At 37.1% G+C, this 21,573-nt stretch overlaps 6 protein-coding genes across 11 annotated transcripts; 2 read left to right on the forward strand and 4 right to left on the reverse strand.

Annotated features, from left to right (window-relative positions):
* Positions 1 to 51: 51 nt before the first annotated feature.
* LOC117218229 (NHL repeat-containing protein 2) lies at positions 52 to 3,829 on the reverse strand. 2 transcript variants are annotated; one of them, XM_033466480.2, is made up of 9 exons: positions 3,502 to 3,829; positions 2,485 to 2,666; positions 2,259 to 2,418; positions 1,751 to 2,169; positions 1,442 to 1,671; positions 1,120 to 1,345; positions 788 to 985; positions 564 to 677; positions 52 to 469 (listed from the first exon to the last, which is right to left on the reverse strand). In XM_033466480.2, the coding sequence occupies exons 1-9, from the start codon at positions 3,680 to 3,682 to the stop codon at positions 71 to 73; spliced, it is 2,109 nt and encodes a 702-aa protein (XP_033322371.2). In that variant the 5' UTR covers positions 3,683 to 3,829; the 3' UTR covers positions 52 to 70. The 2 variants fall into 2 exon arrangements, with proteins under 2 accessions (XP_033322371.2, XP_033322372.2); XM_033466481.2 differs by having other exon boundaries at positions 2,500 to 2,666; positions 3,502 to 3,828.
* A 408-nt stretch (positions 3,830 to 4,237) lies between these two features.
* Positions 4,238 to 6,295, forward strand: LOC117218236 (HIG1 domain family member 2A, mitochondrial). Its single transcript, XM_033466498.2, has 3 exons — positions 4,238 to 4,556; positions 4,634 to 4,893; positions 4,976 to 6,295. Exons 2-3 carry the CDS (start codon positions 4,746 to 4,748, stop codon positions 5,140 to 5,142), a joined length of 315 nt encoding a protein of 104 aa, XP_033322389.2. The 5' UTR covers positions 4,238 to 4,556; positions 4,634 to 4,745; the 3' UTR covers positions 5,143 to 6,295.
* LOC117218230 (rhotekin-2) lies at positions 5,248 to 8,465 on the reverse strand. The gene is made up of 8 exons (XM_033466483.2): positions 8,231 to 8,465; positions 7,818 to 8,008; positions 7,548 to 7,757; positions 7,251 to 7,430; positions 7,071 to 7,171; positions 6,739 to 6,953; positions 6,351 to 6,639; positions 5,248 to 6,254 (listed from the first exon to the last, which is right to left on the reverse strand). Exons 1-8 carry the CDS (start codon positions 8,375 to 8,377, stop codon positions 6,082 to 6,084), a joined length of 1,506 nt encoding a protein of 501 aa, XP_033322374.2. The 5' UTR covers positions 8,378 to 8,465; the 3' UTR covers positions 5,248 to 6,081.
* A 534-nt stretch (positions 8,466 to 8,999) lies between these two features.
* On the reverse strand, positions 9,000 to 14,510 carry Rpn10 (regulatory particle non-ATPase 10). The gene is made up of 9 exons (XM_033466490.2): positions 14,357 to 14,510; positions 14,022 to 14,190; positions 13,787 to 13,931; positions 10,990 to 11,089; positions 10,432 to 10,572; positions 10,241 to 10,352; positions 9,766 to 10,140; positions 9,404 to 9,689; positions 9,000 to 9,318 (listed from the first exon to the last, which is right to left on the reverse strand). The coding sequence occupies exons 4-9, from the start codon at positions 11,013 to 11,015 to the stop codon at positions 9,095 to 9,097; spliced, it is 1,164 nt and encodes a 387-aa protein (XP_033322381.1). The 5' UTR covers positions 11,016 to 11,089; positions 13,787 to 13,931; positions 14,022 to 14,190; positions 14,357 to 14,510; the 3' UTR covers positions 9,000 to 9,094.
* A 905-nt stretch (positions 14,511 to 15,415) lies between these two features.
* On the forward strand, positions 15,416 to 17,537 carry LOC117218234 (SRR1-like protein). 5 transcript variants are annotated; one of them, XM_033466495.2, is made up of 4 exons: positions 15,416 to 16,173; positions 16,260 to 16,448; positions 16,522 to 17,232; positions 17,359 to 17,537. In XM_033466495.2, the coding sequence occupies exons 2-4, from the start codon at positions 16,291 to 16,293 to the stop codon at positions 17,369 to 17,371; spliced, it is 882 nt and encodes a 293-aa protein (XP_033322386.2). In that variant the 5' UTR covers positions 15,416 to 16,173; positions 16,260 to 16,290; the 3' UTR covers positions 17,372 to 17,537. The 5 variants fall into 5 exon arrangements, with proteins under 5 accessions (XP_033322386.2, XP_033322384.2, XP_033322385.2 ...); XM_033466493.2 differs by having other exon boundaries at positions 15,416 to 16,106; XM_033466494.2 differs by having other exon boundaries at positions 15,416 to 16,106; positions 16,264 to 16,448.
* A 158-nt stretch (positions 17,538 to 17,695) lies between these two features.
* Positions 17,696 to 21,198, reverse strand: LOC117218232 (short/branched chain specific acyl-CoA dehydrogenase, mitochondrial). Its single transcript, XM_033466487.2, has 9 exons — positions 20,996 to 21,198; positions 19,964 to 20,078; positions 19,736 to 19,836; positions 19,426 to 19,632; positions 18,906 to 19,076; positions 18,690 to 18,815; positions 18,436 to 18,618; positions 18,201 to 18,336; positions 17,696 to 18,063 (listed from the first exon to the last, which is right to left on the reverse strand). The coding sequence occupies exons 1-9, from the start codon at positions 21,041 to 21,043 to the stop codon at positions 17,888 to 17,890; spliced, it is 1,263 nt and encodes a 420-aa protein (XP_033322378.2). The 5' UTR covers positions 21,044 to 21,198; the 3' UTR covers positions 17,696 to 17,887.
* Between the last annotated feature and the right edge of the window lie 375 nt (positions 21,199 to 21,573).

Consider the following 21,573-nt stretch of genomic DNA (forward strand, 5'->3'; position numbering starts at 1 on the left):
TAGAGAATTACGAGAGTCCCAAAGCGTAACTAATCAGTGAAATGCTAGTCGTAAAATTCAAAACCGTTTATTATTTAACGACAACTTGTCTGCGTTCCGTTACAATGCCGAGGGCTTGCGATTCTTGATGTACTCGATACACTATCGACAATTTCTTTGGCAGGCATTCGGTGGTTTTACACGCAACGATGTCCAGTGTCACGTACACCTCGTGTATCCCACTTCCTTCGGGAACGTTGATCGACACTGGACTATCGAGGTCGCCGGTTCTCACTTTGGCAACCCATTTAACCGCTGAAACATTCACAGACCATCTTTGGGGCGCATCTTTGTTCAATTTCAAGCGATCGTCGAGAAAGATCACGTCAAACGTGATATTCAATTCACCTCCTCCCTCGCTTATCTTCGTCTCAAAGAAATAAACGTTCTCCGAGTCGGCCTTTCCAGATACACCAATGTTTATAGGTAACTGAAACAACAAAATTCTTAGACACGTGGGAACAACGTATTATTGCCGTCACCGCGATTACTTCAACTGTACTAATCGATGTGTTATAGTTTACCACAGCGATATCGTTGTTCTTGGTGTCGATAACTTTCACAACATGATTGTTTGTATCGGCCACGTATAACAGATCACCGTTCGAACTGACCACGATGCCACTGGGTTCGTCAAACTGTACAAACACGATCAAAATATCGTTCAGAAAACATACCCGTACGTAACAAAATGAACAAATGCGAAGAAACTCTATGTAGTTGGAGAAAAAGAAAAAGGTCAACATACCGAAAATAGTTCGTTCGGTTTTCCATCGCCGTACATGGTTTTACAGCAACCTGTGCTTACATCGATCCTTTTAATTTTATGATTGTACGTGTCGGCTATGTAGACGACATTCTCTTTCGAGTGCCACGTTATTCCCAAAGGATGTTGAAGCTTAACACCGTATTGAACACCGTCGGAATCCCCGAAATCATGTAAATCCTGCGACACGGGGACACACAGGTTCCGTAACCAACAAGATTCAAATATATCGATATTTGGTTACCGAACGGATCCTCGGGCCGATTACACATTTCCTTACTCTGAAATCATTTCTATTTCGTATTGAAACTAACCGCCGGATTTCTATTTGCTCCGCAAACAGCAGATACTCGTCCATTGTTTAGATCTACGGATCTGATGGTGCTGCTTTCGCTATCGGCAAAAAAGACCATTTTATCCTCCTGCACGACAATCAATCCCGATGGTTGTGCTAAGCCAGCCGCGTGAGGATACGTATTATTGCGGTTCTCCTCCCTGCCGCTTCCAACGATTGCAGCACACGTGCTTGCTTTGTACTCTCTAGAGAAATCAAAGGCAAAACGAATTTCAATTCGTATGGATCCAAGATAACTTCATCGTTGGTGCCGAACAACAAAGCTGAAACGTCATGGTTACCTATTTTTCCACCAAATACTGTCTTCTAAAAAAAGCGCCCAAATTTGATGTGTACCTGCCATTGCGATTAATAACACAGGTACGGATTTATCTGCATACTCGTGTCTATAAATCGAAACGTCCCAAGGGGAAGACAAAGCTTGGTCCCTACCAGTTTTCCCTCCGACATAATCGTGACCTTGGAAGCCCGTACCAGCGACCGTACTTACAATTTTCTCTACTAAATCTATCTACAAATGTCACTGTGCACACATTGTTGCTTTCGGATATGCGAACGCGTCGACGAAAGCCAATACAATATCTATTTACCTTTCTAATTGCGTGATTTTCGTTATCAGCGACATAAATTACAGCATCTAACACGCATACACCTTGGGGAGCATTGAATTTAGCATTTTCCAAGTTTCCATTGCAAAATCCTGGTTCAGGACCACCGATAACGTATTCCACGTTTCCAGTTACATCTGTGACTAAAATTCTGTTATTGCCTGTATCGGATATTACCAAACATTCTCTTCGTTCGTTGCAAAAACTCTTTATTTTACTAGGAAACAGCAGGGTCTCGTTTCCTCTGGAAGGTAACAAATGTTTTGCCAGTTGTAGAGGAAGATTGCTATTAGATATCTGATATAACGATTTGAAATATGTTAATGCAACGCTCGCGTACGCAGGCAATTCATCTTTATGACCTTCTCCTATGAACACTGCAAATGGTTCTCCTGTTGGGCCTGTAACATATAAAACAGACTTGTTAAGCTATCCTTTAAGTATCGTTTCGTTCTAATATGTACTGTGATTATATTATTTCTATCCATACCTATCATCACTAACGTCGGCCAACAAGAAATTCCTAGGTCTTGCCACATAGACAGAGACGTATCGTTCACAACAGGATGTGTTATATTGTATCTCTGAATCGCTGCCAAGAGTCTCTTTGAATTACGTTCGTTGGAGAATTTTGCGCTGTGCACTCCGACCTAAAAAGAAACGTTTATTACTCTATTTCATAATTTCGGACCAATCGGATAGATAAAAAATGATACTTCGTATGAACTAACAACAACGAGACCATCCGTGATTGAAAATTGCTTTTCAAGAAGATCTAAATCTGGCAATACGTGCATACAATTAATGCAACAATAAGTGAAGAAATCCAGAACAATTAATTTGTTGGCCAGATGTCCATATACTGATAACCCTTCTGCGACGTTGAACCATTCTAATCCTGATATATTTTTAAAATAAGGAAATTCTTTTATAGTTTACTTATTTTCTATGCACTTTGAGTTCCATGTCGATGATTAGGACAATGAGAAATGATAGTACGAAGAATGGTATTAATTAGGTACAATAAAAGAATGATGTGGTATAGATCAAGGAAGAGACGAGAAGAGAGAAGGAACTGAAAAGAGACTATTTACTCTTCTTCCATGGATAAATTGTAATGTTCGTATACATTTTTTATAGTAGTTCTATTCGCAACAGCTATTGCACCTAAGAGTGCCTGAGTTGCGTCTCTGATATCATTGTATTTGTGTAATAAATCCATGATTTCTTTAGTAGAAAGAAATTCCTTCTCTTGGTTCCTTAAATTGGATAATTCGCTATCAAGAACTTTTTCGAGTTCTATCAGTTCGTGATATTCATATACTTCTTTTTCCGATAAAAAACTACTTGAATTTATTAATAAATTCGAACTTGACCTGCCACTGTCCTTCGGAAGTGGCTCGTTGGATTCATTACACTCTTCGTTGCGCGACATTAGTGCAATCACAATATAGGGTGTATTTAACCTAACGAAAATCAAGGTGAACCGTTAAAATCTATCGAGAATCTTGATACACGCATACACATACACGCGTGCGTAAGTACACATTTAACTATAGCATCAGCGTCAATATCAATAGATCAAATAGATATAAATGAAAATGCCGATAAGTATAATTATGACCATTTATCAGAGATCGTGTGCTCGTAATCCCGTACAATTGAGTACCGAGCAATTTGATTATTTTGAATCCTACACGAAAACGAATATTAAAACTACGTAATATAATAACCTGCTTGAAAATCAATAATACGAAACCCTTTTCCCGTATATGTTTTGATATGCTTTAATATTAGCGCTTCTCGTTCCTGCTTGCCGTCGCACAATTCCAAATTGCAACGAACTTCCATACAAGTTTGCGTTAATTCTTGTACAATGTCTCGCACGTTCGCATTGCTTTTATTTTGACACATTGTAAATAATAATAATCGGCTGTATGCAATAAATACACATGTGTGTATTCATAGAAAGTTGTTAATTCCGGAAGACACAAGGTTTAAACGACTGTAGAATTGTGTGTAAAGGGAACTGAATTTTCTATGTATAAAAGTAGGGAGAAGAATTGTATGTGTGTTGTATTTGTACGTATGTGCATATGTGTATGTATGTATGCTGTGTATATCTATGTATGTATTTTGTATGATAACGTGCATATACGTAAAGAGCCTCCGCGGGAAGATGGCATGGCAGTGCCAGGGCCATGATGGAACACGGACAGGCACAGATTTCAACAGTATATTGTGAGGGATTCCCATCTTGGGCACAGTAGTGGACTGTAGGGAGCTGGGAAGTAACTCCCGAATGTAGACAGTAGATGGCGTGGTTGACGGCACCAATCATCAACCACGGAGTATAGACGCCGGGAAGTCACTGGGAAAATATCCCTAAGACTGTCGGCGTCCCCACGAGACACCAAAGCTCGGCCTCATTCCACAGAGTACTAGCGTGGAGTACGCACGTGAAATAAAGAGATTCCGGAACCAATATAAGTGTCTAATTATTTCCTCCGTATCGTCGCACGTAAGAAATTACCTACAGGGTCCTACCTACTCCTACACGCCTCTAATCCGCAACTTGATCTGTTAGCTAGGATCGATATAGAAATTTTCTTTGCTGCTCTTCGAGCAGCAGATAGCACAAGCGGTGGGTTGGAATCTGCTGCAGAATGGTGGAGGGGAGACCTAACAAATAAAATTGGTTGATGCTAGCACGGCCCCCCTTCCCCCATTACTGAATGTGTTCTGCAGCGCATTCCAGACCACCAATGGAACAGCACACTAATGACAGGTTATGTGATCTTTACGTTTATATATAAATTTAAATATACTACCATTTGCGTATAATTGTAATGTGTACTATTTTAGTTAGTATTGATATAAAGAATTTCAGCAATATTCAATGATCAAATAAAAAGATTCGACATTTCGAGAGCTGAACGTATTGTTCCATTTCTGATAAGTTGTCTTCTAAACAATAATGTCAAAAAATTCATCGAACAACTCGGAAATGTTGGATAAATTAGATTGGATTCAAGTACGTAATGATCTACATGAACGCTACCATGTCGAATCCTTTAAAGAAAAGATAGTACGTAAAACGAAAGAAAATCCTCTAGTACCACTAGGTAAGAATAATCTACGAAAGTCACAATATTATTTTAATCGTACTACGTGTTAAGTTATTACATTGTTCCCTTGTTACTACAGGTACCATAGCAACTATAAGCGCTCTAACTTTCGGAATTTGGAATTTTTATAAAGGAAACACCAAAATGTCTCAGTACATGATGCGCGCGAGAGTAAGTGCGCAAGCATTCACACTTATTTCTATGCTCGTTGGACTTGCTGTTGCAGTAAAAAAACAAGAGAAATAAAAAAAATAAAATAAAAAATGGAATTGTTTATCCTCCACGAGCAATACATCAATACAAACATGCAGTCGTCTTTTTGTATACATGAGTTTGAAGTTCAACGTACGATTTTATAGTAAAAGTTATTTCGTATTTATTACACTAAAAGAAATACATAAATAATATCCTTTGTAGTACGTACAATAAATGTACAGGGTGTCACAAAATTATATGATACAACCACGACATGTACGAAAAATTCCGCCCGCAAAATCGTCCTTGACAGAACATTTTCAGGATTGCATCGTACTAACTATAAAGAATAGAAGTTTCAAGGGAACCGTATGTCGCAAATCAATCGTTCTCTTAAAAAGTTCGATTAAACTTTTATTAATTAAGATATTGACATCTTCAAACTTTAAAGGAAAATATTGATCTTTACGATCGAATTTGTAACGCGGTCTGCACATCGCCGACCTGACCTTGCCTACATTTCGAAGTCAGTTGAACCCGAGAATCCAAATAGCGTATTAAAACAGACAATTTAAGATGCATACCAAAGAATGAGATTGTATCATGGATTTCTGGCTTAATGTAGGGAACAATTTAAAAATAAGACTACGGGCATGTTTAATAGCTGGTAGTCCTCGTGCAGAAGTAAGGATAAATGCATGTTTGGTAAAGCAGAAGGCGAAGAAATTAAGGTGAACGTGAAATTTCGGTTAAGACGGAATTTAAAAATATACAATCAATTATTTAGAAAAAAGTTTTCTCAATTTTCAGAATATTTTCCTTCAAAGTATGAAAAATGTGATTTTGTTAATTATTAAAACTTTAATTTTTCAAGAGAACCTTGACATATAATTATGTGACACCCTATACAAACTACAGTTCATGTTTGTAAGAATGCGTAATATAGAAACATTTTGTATTACCAATATTTTACCGTTCTTATATGGAAATTCATCTATAATGAATTGTATTGAAAAATCTCCTATGTGAATTGTGCGCAGTGATCGAAGTCTGACAGTCCAGGCCTAGGGTTGCCGAACTAATATCTGCAAAATTATGATGTTTGAATTTTACTATTCTTTTTGAAGCAGATAATCTCGTAACAGATTGCGAGTGAACGGGTTCTGTAAAATAGTGCATAAAATTATTAATTGTTTAAATGTAATTAATAGAGTATGATTTTTTATTTGAAGAAATTTCATTGTCTGGGAGGTACTTACCCATTAACGGAATTTCGTCGTATAACGATCCTTGTCGCCTGTTGGTTACAAATAGATTTCTCGCGTTTATATTCGAGCATGAATTCTCCGAACACGGAATTCGCTGAATATTAATTGCCGCATGTTTCCATTTTGAATGTTCATCGATACGATGTATTAACTGTTCAAAACACTTTTGAACATCATCGTTTAAAGAAAATTGAATAATATCGCGTTTCTTGACACCGTCCACGCAATTGATAATCCGTAATTGACAGTTTACTGATTTCGATTGTCTGACGAGGGTATCCTAAAATAAAATAGCACACAGTTTTATTAACGGAATTGTTAAAGTTACGCGAAATCTTCGAATGTTTTTAAGAACGTTTACGGCCGCGGTCTTCCGCACCTTGTTCACGCAAATCGTGAACGTAGGTTTTTGTGATTCTTCTGCAAGTTTTTTCGTTTTCCAGGCTTCTAATTCAAAAGCATATAATCGTGCCCAGCAATGTTGATCGTTTATAATTACAGATCCTACGACTAATTCTTTATCAATACAATCTGGTTGTACAGCTAAACGGCAACAGAAGTGTCCAAAAAGTGGCAAAGCATGGGCTTTGGTTTCTAAAAGATAAAATTTCGAGACTTTGAAAAGAATTCCCTTGATATTCGGTGCATCGATTTTAAATAAATAATTTCCGTTACAAACGGTAGAAAAAAAACCTGTGAATTGAAATCAACCTGTATTAAAATTGTTCAAGGTCAAGTCGTGGGTACATATATTCTCATCTGTGTCGTTAAGAGTCATTTTCGCAAAAGCCACTAAATGAAATTGTGGTCCCCTGAAAGATAGAAATGATAGATACAATCAAATAATTATTTGAAAGGATGCACTGTGCAAGAAGAAGAATGGTAGCTCACATTTTGGTAACATTGTATTCGTCGCGTAGAGATGACGCCAACTTTCTACCCACAGTTTTTGAAATCGACGAATGAATAGTTCTCCGGATTCTTCTAGGAGTACTAGCAATGCTAAGATCTTCTTGTAAAATGTGACTATAGACCTCTAGCGTTAACTCGAACTCTGCTGGTACACTGTTACTGATAATGGAACGCGATATTACTTCTTTCAGTTATATTGTACATTAGATTATGAAAATGCGTACACTTTCAATGAACACAATAAATAATACTGCATAAAATTAAACAATATCTTACAATAATAAAACATCAGGAAAGCTAATGTCTGTCTGTTCTCTATCGATAGGATAAAGTAAGGTTGTATCATGAATTTCAGTACCAATACGAGCTAAACAGAAAACTGCAAATCTCCTATGATCTCCACGATTTTTAAAATGATCCGAATCTCTCCACATCAAGGGGAATCTGAGATCCGATATGGATAATTTTCCTTTAGTTTTGGCAATGCTGTAACACACAATATATACTAGCTGATGCTATAATTTAGACTTGATTGGATAAAGATACCTTGTGTTCAATGTAGCATCCATGTCACGGTGTTGTAATTCATTTGTATATACGGACATTCGTTTGCTTGATATGAGTAGAGCCCGTGCAGCTTCTAAACTTTGTGTAGGATGCCGCGCAGCAGCTAACAATCTTGACGAACCTTCCTTTATTTTCACTTCCAAATCGATCTTTCTTTCCAAATCATGTACCTGAAGAGGACACACAACTATTATGTATCGACTCAATAAAATAAAATGAAGTATATTAACAAAATTCATGGTAATTCATTTATCTTCCTTGTATTTATACGAATACGAACGCAGTAGTAATCATTCTTATTATGAATTTCGTGATTCAAATTTCGTTGATTCGTAGATTGAAAAGAAATGGTAGAGTAAGCATTAAATGTAAACAAACAAATTTAAATTTACCGCTATGTTTTTAAAGTTTCGGATGCTGTCTCGTCTTCTAACTCTTGCTTGATAATCACTTAAAGAACGTAGATAATTATTTTCTTTATCCAAAGTATTGCTAAAACAACCACGAATCGTTCCGATACTTTTTCTACGTGGCGCCATTTTGAAATTTGCTGTTTCTTTTTCCTTTCAACGCGTTCAAATGTAGCTGTAGCCAGCCATTATGAGAAACCGTTGCATACGAGAAAAAGGAAGAGGTAGTGGGGGTAATGTAGGAAGACATAGGAAGAACAAAGAAAGCTGTTACATGTGGCATACATACGCGTGTACATATGTACAATGTATCGAAATAAATGCATACATATGTAGGTGTATGCACACAATAATGGGTCCTACCTCTGTACACCTCAAGGCCGCAGCTTGATCCGTTAGCGGGGATCGATGTAGAAATTTTCTTTGCTCCGATTGGCTGACGATTCACTGCCGAGACAGGATCCATTGCGAATGGACGCGCAGTAAAATAGTGGGGATCTGTGCGCCAGCTTTGCGAGTAAGAAAAGCGTGCAAGAGTAGATCTCATTACTGTACACATGTACAACAGGCTTGGTTACATACATGAACATATGTTATATTGTATATGTAGCAAATCTTTAAGTAAGTCAGATTGTTTCTGCTACATGTATAACCTTGACATAACGCATATACGAAAACAAGATCATCAGTATCATTTAAATAATGATTTATGGTTTGGAATAAAGACAAGGACAGGACAAAAAACGGTTGATTCGGTCCTGAAAAATCGAAAACTTATATTTGGTATAGATGTATTCACAAAACAGCGATTAACATATAGTTATATATTCAAGGGGCACTGATTTTTCATTTCTTTTCCTTGTCTTTATCCTTCTCCTTCTCTTTTTCTTTCTCCTTGTCTTTATCCTTGTTTTGCTGAAGAGATCCAACAGCTTGACGGACGGCTTCCGAATGAGGATCAACACCCGGTAAATTCTCCAAAACTGATTGCAGAAAAGCTGGATCGGACATTACAGCGGCATAGTCTTCTTCGACTTCCATCGCCTCTTCTTTCAAGGACTCGTGTTCTTCTGCAATAGAAAAAGAGGACAAAAGACACGATCAATAAATTTCAGAAGCACTTGTTACGATTAATGTACATGGATGTTGTCGTACGTTGATCTTGCATGGACATCTGCATGGCAAAAGCAATCTGCTCCTCTTCTGTCATACGAGCAAAGTCTGGTACATTTCCACTAGATGGTGTAGTATTATCAGATGCCGAAGATGAATCTTCCGCACCCTCGAGCGACATGGCAAGCGCGCGTTTCAACATTGTTTCTTCATTCGGTGCCTCTTTAATAGTTTCTGGTTGCTTATTCGCAGCTGCTTCGGTCGCTTGCGCTCGCCGGGCTTCTTCTTCTTGACGTTGCCGTTGCTCTTCCATAGAAACGCGTAATGCCTGTGCAAAGAGACTGCTAGAAAAATGTATTTCGTTCAATGCCCTCGAGACATTAGAAAAATGGTAAATTACAAACCAATGCCAACTCTGGATCTTCATTTGGATCAACACCAAATTCATAAGCGGCTCCTCCCATACCAGTACCGCCCATTCCATCTTCTCCTTGAATTATGGGAGAAGAAATTAACGCGTCGGATAAATGTGGCCCAGGCGGAACCGTGACCAGGTGACTGCCTGTACCATCCTTTCCATTCAAGGTGTTAACAAAGGCAGTCAACACTTCATTGTTGATGCTTTCCTCACCAAAGCTAATTACATCCACATTCACTTTTTCTTTCTTCAATCGTTTTGCTAATTTTACGAGTTCCTTTTCATCAATTTCTATCGGACTACCAATAAAAGCCACGATACGCATTTTATGATTTTTACCTTGACGATGTTTCAATGCTAACTGTTGCATAATATTGAATGAATGATTAATATTAATTGCGTGCTGATTGTTTATACAATAAAAGATTAAGGGAAAGCAAAGGAAGACAAAACATACTTACATGCGCAATCCTTATTCCAGTAATCAAACATAGATTACCATTGGGTTGTACTTGATGAAGCTTGGATAAAATTCTACCCATGTCGCTAGTTAATGTTGCCAATACTTCGACGCTGTTGGAAAATGTGAAGTTAATATCACGGATAACAATGTGTTTTGCATGAATTATATATGTGAAATGACTTTGCTTACTTGGCTAATGTTATTAAACCAACATTGTTCTCAGGATTAGACCTAGACTTTGAGTGGCAAACCAAATTAACGGCGTCCTGTTGTGCTTGAAGACGTGTTGGTAAAAAATCTCCATTTCTCATATAATCGCTGTTGTCGACACTGAAAGGTTTATGCAGACACCAATAATTATTCAAAGTTTCCAAGCTAACTGGAAGTTATTTTCTAATGTTCGGATAACCTCTAACTAGATTTTATTATACCAAATACATTTGTAACGGAAACCACCCACTTTCCGTTTTCTCGATAAAAAACATTCTACATTAAAACATTTCAGACCATACTCAATATTCGATAATTTCAATACTGTGAAAAAAAATTGATCGTGTGTGTCCTGTACGGTTCGTTTCAACTTTGCACTGTCACTCACGTTCAATTTTTGCGATCCACCAAAATATTTTTTCATATAGAACTATTTCAAAATTTGATCAAACTTTTAGAACATGGTTATATTGTAGCATAAAAAGCAATAAAATACAGTACTAATTTCAATAAATTAAAGAAATGTCAATAGCTTACCATATCATCGTACTTTCCAGTACCATCTTGGCTTGAGGTTTGAGTCACCGTGTTGTTTCAGTCCGCCACGTTCCGTTCTGTCTGGCGTTGTCGTATTTTCCTATGTTCAGTTTCGTTCGGTTCAATTCCCATACGTTGCTTTATTTGAAATTCACCTATATACAGGGTGTCCAAAAATGTTGGGGCCAAACTTTAGACTATGTGTCACTGAGGTCAAATAGATGAAAAAAGTTCATATAAACTTATGTCCGAAAATGCTTTATTGAAAAGATATAAGCTAGATCACCTGACCTAACGCCTCTCGACTTCTATTTATGGGGTCATGCAAAAGAGTTGGTTTATAAAAATACGATAGAAACAGAAGATCAACTTTGGGAATGCATTCAAAATGCATTTACTATTATTTCCAATACAAATGAAATATTTGAAAGAGAGTTCGACAATTACTAATTCGACGAATGGAAGCCTGTATTCTTGCTGGAGGAATTTTCGAACATTTCTTATAACTGTTCTTGTAAGTAACTAAATTATAAATATCTTCAAAAGTTTATATAAACCTTTTTCATCTATTTGACCTCAGTAACACGTGGTCTCTAAGTTTGGTCCCAACCTTTTTGGACATCCTATATATACACGTCAATTTGGAAAGACCACGGATTTGCGAATAATTATTTACATACGTAAACAAGTGGTGGTGAAAGGAAAAGAAAAGAAGAGAAAAGTGAAGAAAATAAAATAAAATAAAAGGGTAAATACAATGTTAAGGAGAATTGGTGAAAATATCGATATTGGATATACGCGTAAGAAAATTAGACCGTATACATATTCTTAAACTATTTTACTTAGGATTACCATAAGTACGGACGATGATACGAATGTATGGCTTGTCATAAATAAATAGAATCGATCGATCGATCGAAGCCTTCGTATTATGTATGTCACAAGACAAAATTATATACTTATCGCGAGATAACTTAAATGAAAATATATATATATAATTTCAACAAGGTTAAATATTATATATATATATATATATATAAATTATATATATTAAATTATATATATAATTCAACAAGGTATTATACATACATATGTACATGTAAGAAGAACATACATGCACTTTCGAACACACGTACACACGCACACACTGGCTGACATATATTGTAGAGTGTTTAAAAATTGCAAATTAATAGTAAAGAGATTGATCAATAAGTGGGTGAAGATTCAAGAATCGTATCCAGTTGAAGTGTCGAATATCTGGGTGCTTGGTCCATTAAGACTACTTCCTCGTAAGTAGGTGGTCGGTCGGTGTGACACCTTGATTTTAAAAAGATTTGCGTGGACCTTCTTCTATCACTGTAAGCCCGAAGTATAACGATAAGAGGACCTAAAAGCAACATTACTACACCGATCGCCAGCATTGTTATAGCAACAGCCACACCGATTCGATTTACTGGAGCATGCTGTAATTTGTGATCGATGTTGTCGATATTCGCTAGCCTACTGAAATTAGTAGAACCGGAATGTTTCAGTTGAAATAATACGTTCTCTTTTCTGTCATAAAGATTTGTTGTATCGAACGTGGCTACGTCGTGGATGACACTTTCTGTTTTATTTTTCACTTGTTCCTCTTTGTTCTCGTTAGAAGCACGAATTGTCAAAATTTGTATCGCGCGGATGCCTCGAGGGTCTTGTTTACGATCAATCGTAATTCGCTTTTTAACAGCGATATTGTTTGCTTGATAAGATGCATATGGTTTACGCGACGACCATATTCCGTTCTGTTTAAAAGCTTCAGAACTGTCGCGATCCATCGCGGTGTCATTCTGTCGAGTTGCAATCTCGACTATTCGATGACGATTTTCATTAAAACTCGATTCTTGGGTCACCTCTTTCTCGTTCCGCCTTGCGATCCTTTCCTGTGAAAATAGTGTACCCGAATCTTTTGCTAATTTACTTTTGCTAATTTACTTTATATACATACATTCTATACAAATGCAGTATGCATGCATGTATGTATGTACGTGCATCAAAATCTAAGTAAGAAGCTTGGAGGAATGTCAATCGATTCCTCTTCTTTTTGGACACGTTATTTCTTTTTACAGAGTTCCGATTTTCGATGCACGACGTTTATAATGATTTCTTATTTATGCAAACATATTGTATAATTGCGAAGATCCGGTAAATAGGCACGTGTACGTTACTCGAATGCAATCCACTGTATACTGTACACGTATACATATGCTATATGTGACTATATACATATACAATATGTGCATACATATATGTACATAAACATAAACATATATACACGCATGTATGCGTATCAATGTACATACGCATGTATGTTTTCGTTAACTAATATTCTCTCCAGCATGTACCTTCTACGCACACGCGAGTAGTGTAACCGCGCCTTCAAACGAATTACATATTTGATACTTTGATGATCGATAGAAATGTCAAACCTGTGTATCGGCAGTGTCGTTTCGTAGCGTATCCTGAATGTCGCGTAAGGATTTTACACCTTTTCGGAGAAGTATAATCCCAACGACAGTCCAAACGGTTAATTGAAAGATTATTATTAATTTCGGAGTCCATTTATTCGTTTGTGCGATTAAAGACATCTTTATAACAATACGTTGCACGTCAGAAAAGGAAGCCAGTTTTAAGCCTGAATCACAATGGACAAAAGACACCGACGCAAATCAATGTGGTTACGCAAATGGATCGTCGTCGAAAGAAAAGTAATGTGTGTACATGTAGTAGAAGTGGTATTATTTTACCGTGAAAAACTTACTTCCCCGTTGTGAAATGCACGTGTTTTCCGTTTCGAAGAAGATTGTATGTAACTCTCGATGTCTTTTTCCTAAAATCGATCCTCCGATTCCGAAAAGCTGAGAGAAACGGAATTGATACTCCGATTATCGTTCCGTTCCAACAATCTTATTAATTCGAAACAGAAAAGAACTTGACACATTACTCTTGATTAGATTTTGACGATCGAAAAGTTCTGAAGGCAGTTGTCAACTCACATTTTAAGAAAAGAAGGAGCTCAATCGATGCGACAAGTGATTGGAAACACGAGAAAAAAACTATATGTTTTGTAGAGACATTAAATGCTAAGTGCTGTGTTGTTCTCGCGTCTACTTTTGCTTCCAGTAAATACCGCAACGCATAGACGATTCGATCGTCTATCGATATCTAGGGAAAGAAACGATTGTTAAAACGATTACATTATTTGCAGGTATCATCCATGTGAAAATGTAAATCGATTGCTTCAAGATGTAAGGAAGCACGTTTACATCGAGATCGAAGAGTCAGGTTCTGGTGATCGACACGCGAGTCGTACGATAAATATTTTCTTTACCTTCGGTATCTCGCCGCGTTTCTTCTTTTATAACATAATACACATTGTTAAAATGTTATTAGTCAAAATCGATCGGCACGAATTCATTGATATGAACTTGATGCGTAGACTTGCGTGATCCAATTTATGCCGATCGATCATAACTGTCGATTCGCTTGGTTGACCGCTTACGGCTTACACGATCGTCTCTTCGGTCAGTTTGTCGTCGACGAATACGAATACAAATACGCATACGCATACGTCATGCGTTGTACACATCGTTATACACTATGTATGTAATAGTTACATTTTACAATCGTCCCACCGTTCCTCCTTCTTTACCCCACTCTAATCGCTCTCCACGACTGTCACGTGCTTCTTCGAGTTCTCGCTTTTTCTTTAGAAAATCCATAACTACATGTACGTATGTACCTAGTTTCCATACATATTACAATTATAATTAGTTGGACAATTCGAATCGCCATCGGAGTTACATCAAATAATTATATACCGTGCGATCTATCGCGATCTCTCGAAGAATATGTTTATTTTTTTTTACCAGGTTTTGTATCGTAACTGTGGTTTTCATTTGTAGTGCGAAAGGAAAGAAAGCTATCGGGAAAAGCAAATGAAAGAAATTAAGTACCGTACAAGATAGATTTATGCGATACGAGAACAATAGTTGAACATTTCTTTGTCCTATAAAAAATGTATTAAGTCAGATTTGTACGATTATCCGAATTATGCACGTAAAACACTATTTATTTTGCCGTGATCTATGTATTAATATCCATGTACGTACTGCGTTGTGTACTGTATACATCATATACTACGCAAAATGTATACATATTGTATGCATTCACATACAATAGCAACAGCAGCGGCAGCCACTGAGTTAGTTGCGTCTTGTGTATTGCGTGCGTGATCACAGTGATCGCAAAAGAAACTGGGAAGCAAGGTCGCCGATGGCTCCACCTATGCTAGCCATCTGGGTGATGTAATTTCTGGGAATTACATCTTAGATATGTACAAAACCGTTTACAATTTACGACTTTACGATCGTTTACGATATCGCCCAACGGCGAACATTAGATCCATGTTTTAGGCTGTTTCAGGATTTTTGACGATCCTGCTTTGGGCAGAGTCCGGCGATTGTGGCGCTTCTTGTGGAGAAAAAGTAAAGCTTGGTAAGGGGGGTCCGTACCATGCCAATTAATGTAACGGCAAAATACTCAAACTGTTTGCCAAAATCCGATTGTTGGTAATTCGACTAACAGCTTGAGCATTTTACCACTGTACGAATGTCTTTATTTAAAGTGCCGGGGACTGTTCTATTCCTGTTACACTGTTATTCCCTTACGCGTACAACATTTCTTTATAGAGTTCCTATTCTTCAACAAAAAATACTACATTTCTTTTTATATTTTCTATCGACAATCCATTGGAATCGTCCAATCCTATTTGTGAAGTCTCCTCTTCGCCACTTGGACCAGATTCCGAGCAGAATACCTGATACCATTGGACATATTAGACACCAATGGACACATTGGCTTTGAGTGGAAATTCCACGAACGGTCAGGATTCTGGGAGGTCCGTTACCAACCGAGTTGGACGGTTGGCGCCAGCGTATATCGCATCAGGTCCATGGTTATTATATGTGTATTAACGTACTTACGCGTTTTTTTTTCGCGCTGAACGTGACCGAATGAGAAGACAGTGAAATCGATAGTCATATTTTAATTTTACCTTAAAGTGTCTTCAATTTCTATTGGTATGACGTTTTGCACTACTTTATTATCTAATGGATTTATGACAACTTTGCCTCGAGCAGTTAAAGTGTAACTAGCTATCGTACATACATACGTCGGGGAACTTTGCGTCGGTAAATTTGAGATTTTGAGATCTGTGTGCTCTTTTTTTCAAGCAAGCTGCAAAAGTAGAGAGGTCCAAATAAAATGGCTTGCGAGACTAGAGAGAACGGAGAATTTAAACTCGTATCTCGTCGAAAGAAACGAATGCCTCGTCTTCGGAATAATGGCGATCCAAACGTACCTTTACCAGACAGCGATAACGACGACAATTTTAGCAATATTAACTGCGAAGCTCTTTTTGGGTAAGAGATTACTGTGACATAACATTCGGTTCACATATACATGCCCGTTTGTTTATTTTATAATCATTTTCAGAAAACTGCTCGAGGCAGAGACCAAATTAAGAAATACATTGTTTGCCAATAATGTTTTTCAATCTTTGGAAACCTGTTTGAATGCTTTGAACATCGATGGTATTTCGGAGATACTGTGTTACGGTCTGGGTCCTTTCTCGCGTCTGAAGTCTTCTAAATATCAACTGGCGTTGTTGCTCTCTTTAAAAAATCAGTACAATTCGCTTGTATACATATACGATCCAATTTTTTCATCAAAAGAAATAAAGTTTTTAGCACAGTTTGGTTTCAATGTTTTAAATATCAACGAGGAAGGTAAACGAATTGTCAACGATAAAGTGACATTGGTGTATATGCCGCACTGTTCGATGCATTTAATTAATAATTTTCTTTATGCGAATTGGAACGAGAGGTTATGTAAATGTATTCTTTTGACAAATAGTTTTTCCACTGTAGTCGATAATTTGACAACAACCAATAGGTCTGCAGACATTGATTATATCGTACGTATTCAACCGTACACCACAGAAATTACATTGAGGAATAATTTTTTGTACGAAGAAGCATTCAATGATCTCAACCTTCACATATTTTTGGAGCAAGATATCGGTACCGTGCCTAAGAATTTCTGGAATGAGAGAAAGGAACCCTGCTACCGACACACGACTGTAGATTATTTCACTGCTAAACAAACAGAACAAATTGATGCCAAAAACTATAACTGTGATTCTAGGTATTAGATTCGTTTAGATTCGTAAAATTTTTTGTGCTAAATTTACAGAACATTTGAATATTGAAACGACAAATATTATATTACGTTATGTTTATAGCTTTTGATAACAGATCTTGTTTGTTTTAGTCCGTCTAGATGATGAAACCCAATGTACGATTGATTCGTGCGCTTATACAGGAAATACGAAAGTCGTCCCTCGATCGAAAGATGGGAAATGATATAATGGTGCGTTACATTTTGGAGCAAGCGCGAGCTCATCGAGAAACTTCAGAAATTTTATGTAAAGCTCGAGAAGAGTTGAAGAATTTAGCAGACACGTATTTGTGTTATTTGAATTCTCGGAGAATGTGCAAAGAGATTTTGATCCGATACAGCGGTAAAGGTGAACGAAGTACCCAAGAAACTGCTGACCTTCTAGGATTTAAACTACCCCCTGATCCATTGTAATCTTCGTTCAAACTAGTTATGAACAAAATATATGTTTATTGATCGTTAGGATCGTTCAAGGCAGTACAAAACAGTAAGAAAACAGTAGGATATATAATATAAAATATAAAAGGATGTATAATATAAAATGTGAAGTAGAAAAATAAAACTAGAACCGGCGATAATGATTAATTCATGAATATCCTCTGGAATATTCTTATGAATGTTTTCATGAATATTCTTTACGAATACACTTGGCTATAGTTGATAGCTGCATGTTACTTGTACCTTCGTAAATGGTACCAATTTTGGAATCTCTGAAGTATTTTTCTTGAGGAAAGTCTGTCGTAAATCCTACTCCGCCCATGAAATCGATGCATTTTGCAGTAACGCGTAGAGCTGTTTCTAAAATTGTTCGCAAATGTTCATTCGTTAATATTATGTATGTTGTGTACCATATCGTTCCTATTGTAAATATTATCACAATTATTTTGTTTTGTTTATTTTGTATGTAGTAAAAACGAACTGGTATTACTACTTACCCGATGCAACAAGTTTCGCCATGGCAGCTTCTTTTATAACGTCCTTTCCCGCATCAACTAATCTGGCAGCATTGTAAACCAATAACCTGGCACACTCGAGTTCGGTAACCACTTGCGCAATTTGATGTTGCATCGACTAAGAAAACATTAAGATGCTTATTACTAATGTACATGTAATAATATAGTTCTAGTTTAGTTACGTTTCAAAGAAATAGAATGACTTTATTTTCCATACTTGAAATGAAAAAATATCTTTGCCAAATTGCTTTCTTTCCAAGGTGTATGGTATGGTAGCATCCACGCATCCTTGTGCGATACCTATCATTTGAGCACCGATACCGATTCGACCTTCGTTGAGGAATCCAGCCGCGTACTTGTAACCATGACCGTACTCTCCTAAGATATTCGATTCTGGAACCTGTGAATATACGCACACGATTGTGTAGATAAGTACATACCATATATATTTCGAGGAATTATTTTCCTTACTTGAACATTATCAAAATGAACCATGCAGGTACCGGATGCCTTTATTCCTAGTTTATCTTCCGGCTTGGCAACCGTCAGTCCGGGTGTATCTCGCTCCACAAAGAACGTGGTAATGCCACGGTATCCCTGAAATCGTATAATTACGAATGGTCGATATGTTTTTAATTATTATTGAGAACATAAGTGGAATAGCACCAACTTGACAGATTAACTTACGTTAGATGGATTCGCGTTCGCAAAAACTATAAATAATTCGGCAATGTCTGAATTTGAAATCCACATTTTTGTACCATTTATCAAGTAGTGGGATCCATTCTTTTTTGCTACAGTTTTTAAGGAAAACGCGTCGGATCCTGATCCAGGCTCCGTAAGGCAAAAGCTACCCGCCTAAAATCAGAAAAGCGTCGCGTGTTGATCAAGCAATATTTGTTTGTCGATTGTCGATTAATTTATAATAAATATATGTAGCTACATACATATGTACGAACATATGCAGTGATTCAATGTGAAAAATTAAGACGAAAGTATGGAATGAAATTTCTGCTCTAGAAGACTTTGTGATTAAGAAAATCGATCCTGTAAGTATCTCATGTTTGTGTGTGTGCGCAATGTCTAATTAGAATAGACATTATTTATTATTTAGAAGTAGTATTATTAACGGGTCACGAAATTCGATTCCACATACATCTTCGACTTGATTTCTCGCGTAGTCCCATTAACGGTAATATCTACTTACGTAAGTTTGTGCTAATCGTGGCAAATATTTTGCTTTTTGTTCTTCCGTAGCAACTTTCGAGATCAATGAATTTACCAAGGTATTGTGAATGTCGACCAATGCCGCGACAGACCCATCAGCTTTTGCCACTTCTTCGACCGCTAAGATCATAGACATGAAATTACATCCAGAACCACCATATTTTTCGGGAATCTGGATGCCCATTAACTAAGGTTGATAACAACACATTTATGTAACATATTATTTCATCGTGAAACAAGATAAAGATAAGATTGTCAGGTAGACATATATCATATATATATTTACATACACCATTCTCGAAGAGTTTTTGCAACAATCCTTCATCAATCTTGCCTTTCTTATCCATTTCGCGCACGAGCGGAATAATTTCTTCCTGTGCCAATTTATTCACTGAAATTGAATTTGATTCATGTAGCTCTGCACTCGATAATCGGAAACATTCTAACCGAAAGCATTTCGGTTTGCAACGATAAATCTTCTCTGTGTAGAATATGTACGTATAGAATAAAATATTTACCAGTTTGTTTCATTAGGAGCTCGTCCTCCGTGAATTGAGTCAGAGGTCCTGGACATTGGTCGTATCGTGGTGTAGCGATGCCTAAGTGTCTTTTAAAGCGTCCGTTTCGCGGAATCTAAATCAAGTTATTAAGAAATGAATGATCGATTAGCGGTAGAAGACGGTTTAATTCGTTCGATGACGGCGATCATTTACGAATAATGATACCAAAAACATACGACATCGACTGCGTGGCGGAGCAAGGAATACAACAGTAGGTAAGAATACTCGTAAGACATAAATCGTAAGTCATAAATGATAAGATAGTTGCGTAAATACTGTATAATAAAATATAACGACGAAACTATAGCTATACGTGATTTGTTTTCGTGATTAGAGATAAATATGTTTACAATAATAAGTATGTCCCAATAAACATGTACATATAGGATGCAGCAAATTACTTCGATAACGATGGACGTACGATAAGAATACACTACGATGTATGGAAACTCGTTTCTGCGAGTAGAATTGGGGACACGCGATACATACTTGTAAAACAGTAGCTCGCTATCGGTTTTATTATTTTTAAATGTAAAACAGTTTGCACGATTCGGAGCGGCTATTGCTCGTTTTCAAATTAGCGAAAGCTTAATTTGTAACCTATTGTTTCATTTGAATTGGAATAAAGCCGATCAGCGAATCGATATTGAGACGTCGAAAGACGAGTGCTGCCCCATTAGATTCCGTTAGATACTTATACATGCTCTGCCCGTCTACGAAAAAATGGCTCCGCGATCAAAATTTCGCCAGTGGGATTTGATAGTAGGTAGACGGGATATCAGATGATAGGGGATAGATCCCTACAAGAAAAGCTTCTCTACTTGTGCCATTTTTTCGTGATAGTTAACGTTGGTGTCACAGTAATAACTGCTACTCTTTTGAAATCTCGGCATCTTCTCGTTGTTCGACCGAACAACCGTAGCTTGGAATACGTATGTAACAATTATTTATCGAAACTACAAACAAACAAACAATACTATTTATACCTACTTGTCTTATTAGCGTTGCAAACAATTTTGTATTTAATTTGAAGTTCATGTTTCGTTACGAAATCTCGTCGTTGAAGTAAAAGTAAACGTATATATGTTGGTCGAAGACGTAAACGTAGACAATTTAACTGAACAAAGTAAGCACGCGTATCGCACGCACCCAAACTGAGCCAACACTGACTTCTGGATCGTGATATTGTGAATATCGCCCCCCCCCCCCTCCAATCCGAAGCTCCGTGGTCCACAGCTTATTCTGTCCAGGCGTCGAACAGGTTCTTATGTAATAAGAAAAACAAATACGATTTCCGATGTATTATCGAACCTGTCTCAATCCATCAATCTCAATCTTATCCATACCTTTGCTTTTGTGTGTGTGTGCATCTACATTTGCATCCGCTTTTGTTTTTGTTTTTACCATTGTTCTTGTTGTATCAACAATAGGTGCGTTGCTACACGAGCACGGTACGAGTCTGTCGAAAGAAGAGAAACTGTACGAATACACTAGATTATTTTTTCGTGTAATAAAGTTCAATAAAAAACAAAAGCAGATATGTTGTTGTTGAGACACCATTTAAGAAT

The sequence above is a fragment of the Megalopta genalis genome, chromosome 3 (genome assembly GCF_051020955.1).
Source record: "Megalopta genalis isolate 19385.01 chromosome 3, iyMegGena1_principal, whole genome shotgun sequence".
NCBI classification, from domain to species: Eukaryota; Metazoa; Arthropoda; class Insecta; order Hymenoptera; family Halictidae; genus Megalopta; species Megalopta genalis.

Excerpts from the sequence above, each read along its gene's own strand:
- LOC117218229 (XM_033466480.2), bottom strand. The coding sequence starts at position 3,682 with ATGTGTCAAAATAAAAGCAATGCGAACGTGCGAGACATTGTACAAGAA. Across the intron at positions 678-787 it reads AACCGAACGAACTATTTTCG|TTTGACGAACCCAGTGGCAT; the intron begins GTATGTTGACCT and ends GTGTTTGTACAG. Across the intron at positions 470-563 it reads AGAACAACGATATCGCTGTG|TTACCTATAAACATTGGTGT; the intron begins GTAAACTATAAC and ends TTGTTGTTTCAG.
- LOC117218236 (XM_033466498.2), top strand. The coding sequence starts at position 4,746 with ATGTCAAAAAATTCATCGAACAACTCGGAAATGTTGGATAAATTAGAT. Across the intron at positions 4,894-4,975 it reads AAATCCTCTAGTACCACTAG|GTACCATAGCAACTATAAGC; the intron begins GTAAGAATAATC and ends TTGTTACTACAG.
- LOC117218230 (XM_033466483.2), bottom strand. The coding sequence starts at position 8,377 with ATGGCGCCACGTAGAAAAAGTATCGGAACGATTCGTGGTTGTTTTAGC. Across the intron at positions 8,009-8,230 it reads GAAACTTTAAAAACATAGCG|GTACATGATTTGGAAAGAAA; the intron begins GTAAATTTAAAT and ends TGTCCTCTTCAG. Across the intron at positions 6,255-6,350 it reads CGACGAAATTCCGTTAATGG|AACCCGTTCACTCGCAATCT; the intron begins GTAAGTACCTCC and ends ACTATTTTACAG.
- Rpn10 (XM_033466490.2), bottom strand. The coding sequence starts at position 11,015 with ATGGTACTGGAAAGTACGATGATATG. Across the intron at positions 10,573-10,989 it reads CTGGAAAGTACGATGATATG|TGTCGACAACAGCGATTATA; the intron begins GTAAGCTATTGA and ends TAAACCTTTCAG. Across the intron at positions 9,690-9,765 it reads AAGATCCAGAGTTGGCATTG|GCATTACGCGTTTCTATGGA; the intron begins GTTTGTAATTTA and ends CTCTTTGCACAG.
- LOC117218234 (XM_033466495.2), top strand. The coding sequence starts at position 16,291 with ATGGCTTGCGAGACTAGAGAGAACGGAGAATTTAAACTCGTATCTCGT. Across the intron at positions 16,449-16,521 it reads AACTGCGAAGCTCTTTTTGG|AAAACTGCTCGAGGCAGAGA; the intron begins GTAAGAGATTAC and ends AATCATTTTCAG.
- LOC117218232 (XM_033466487.2), bottom strand. The coding sequence starts at position 21,043 with ATGAACTTCAAATTAAATACAAAATTGTTTGCAACGCTAATAAGACAA. Across the intron at positions 20,079-20,995 it reads TTGCAACGCTAATAAGACAA|ATTCCGCGAAACGGACGCTT; the intron begins GTAGGTATAAAT and ends AACTTGATTTAG. Across the intron at positions 18,619-18,689 it reads TTCATTTTGATAATGTTCAA|GTTCCAGAATCGAATATCTT; the intron begins GTAAGGAAAATA and ends GTATATTCACAG.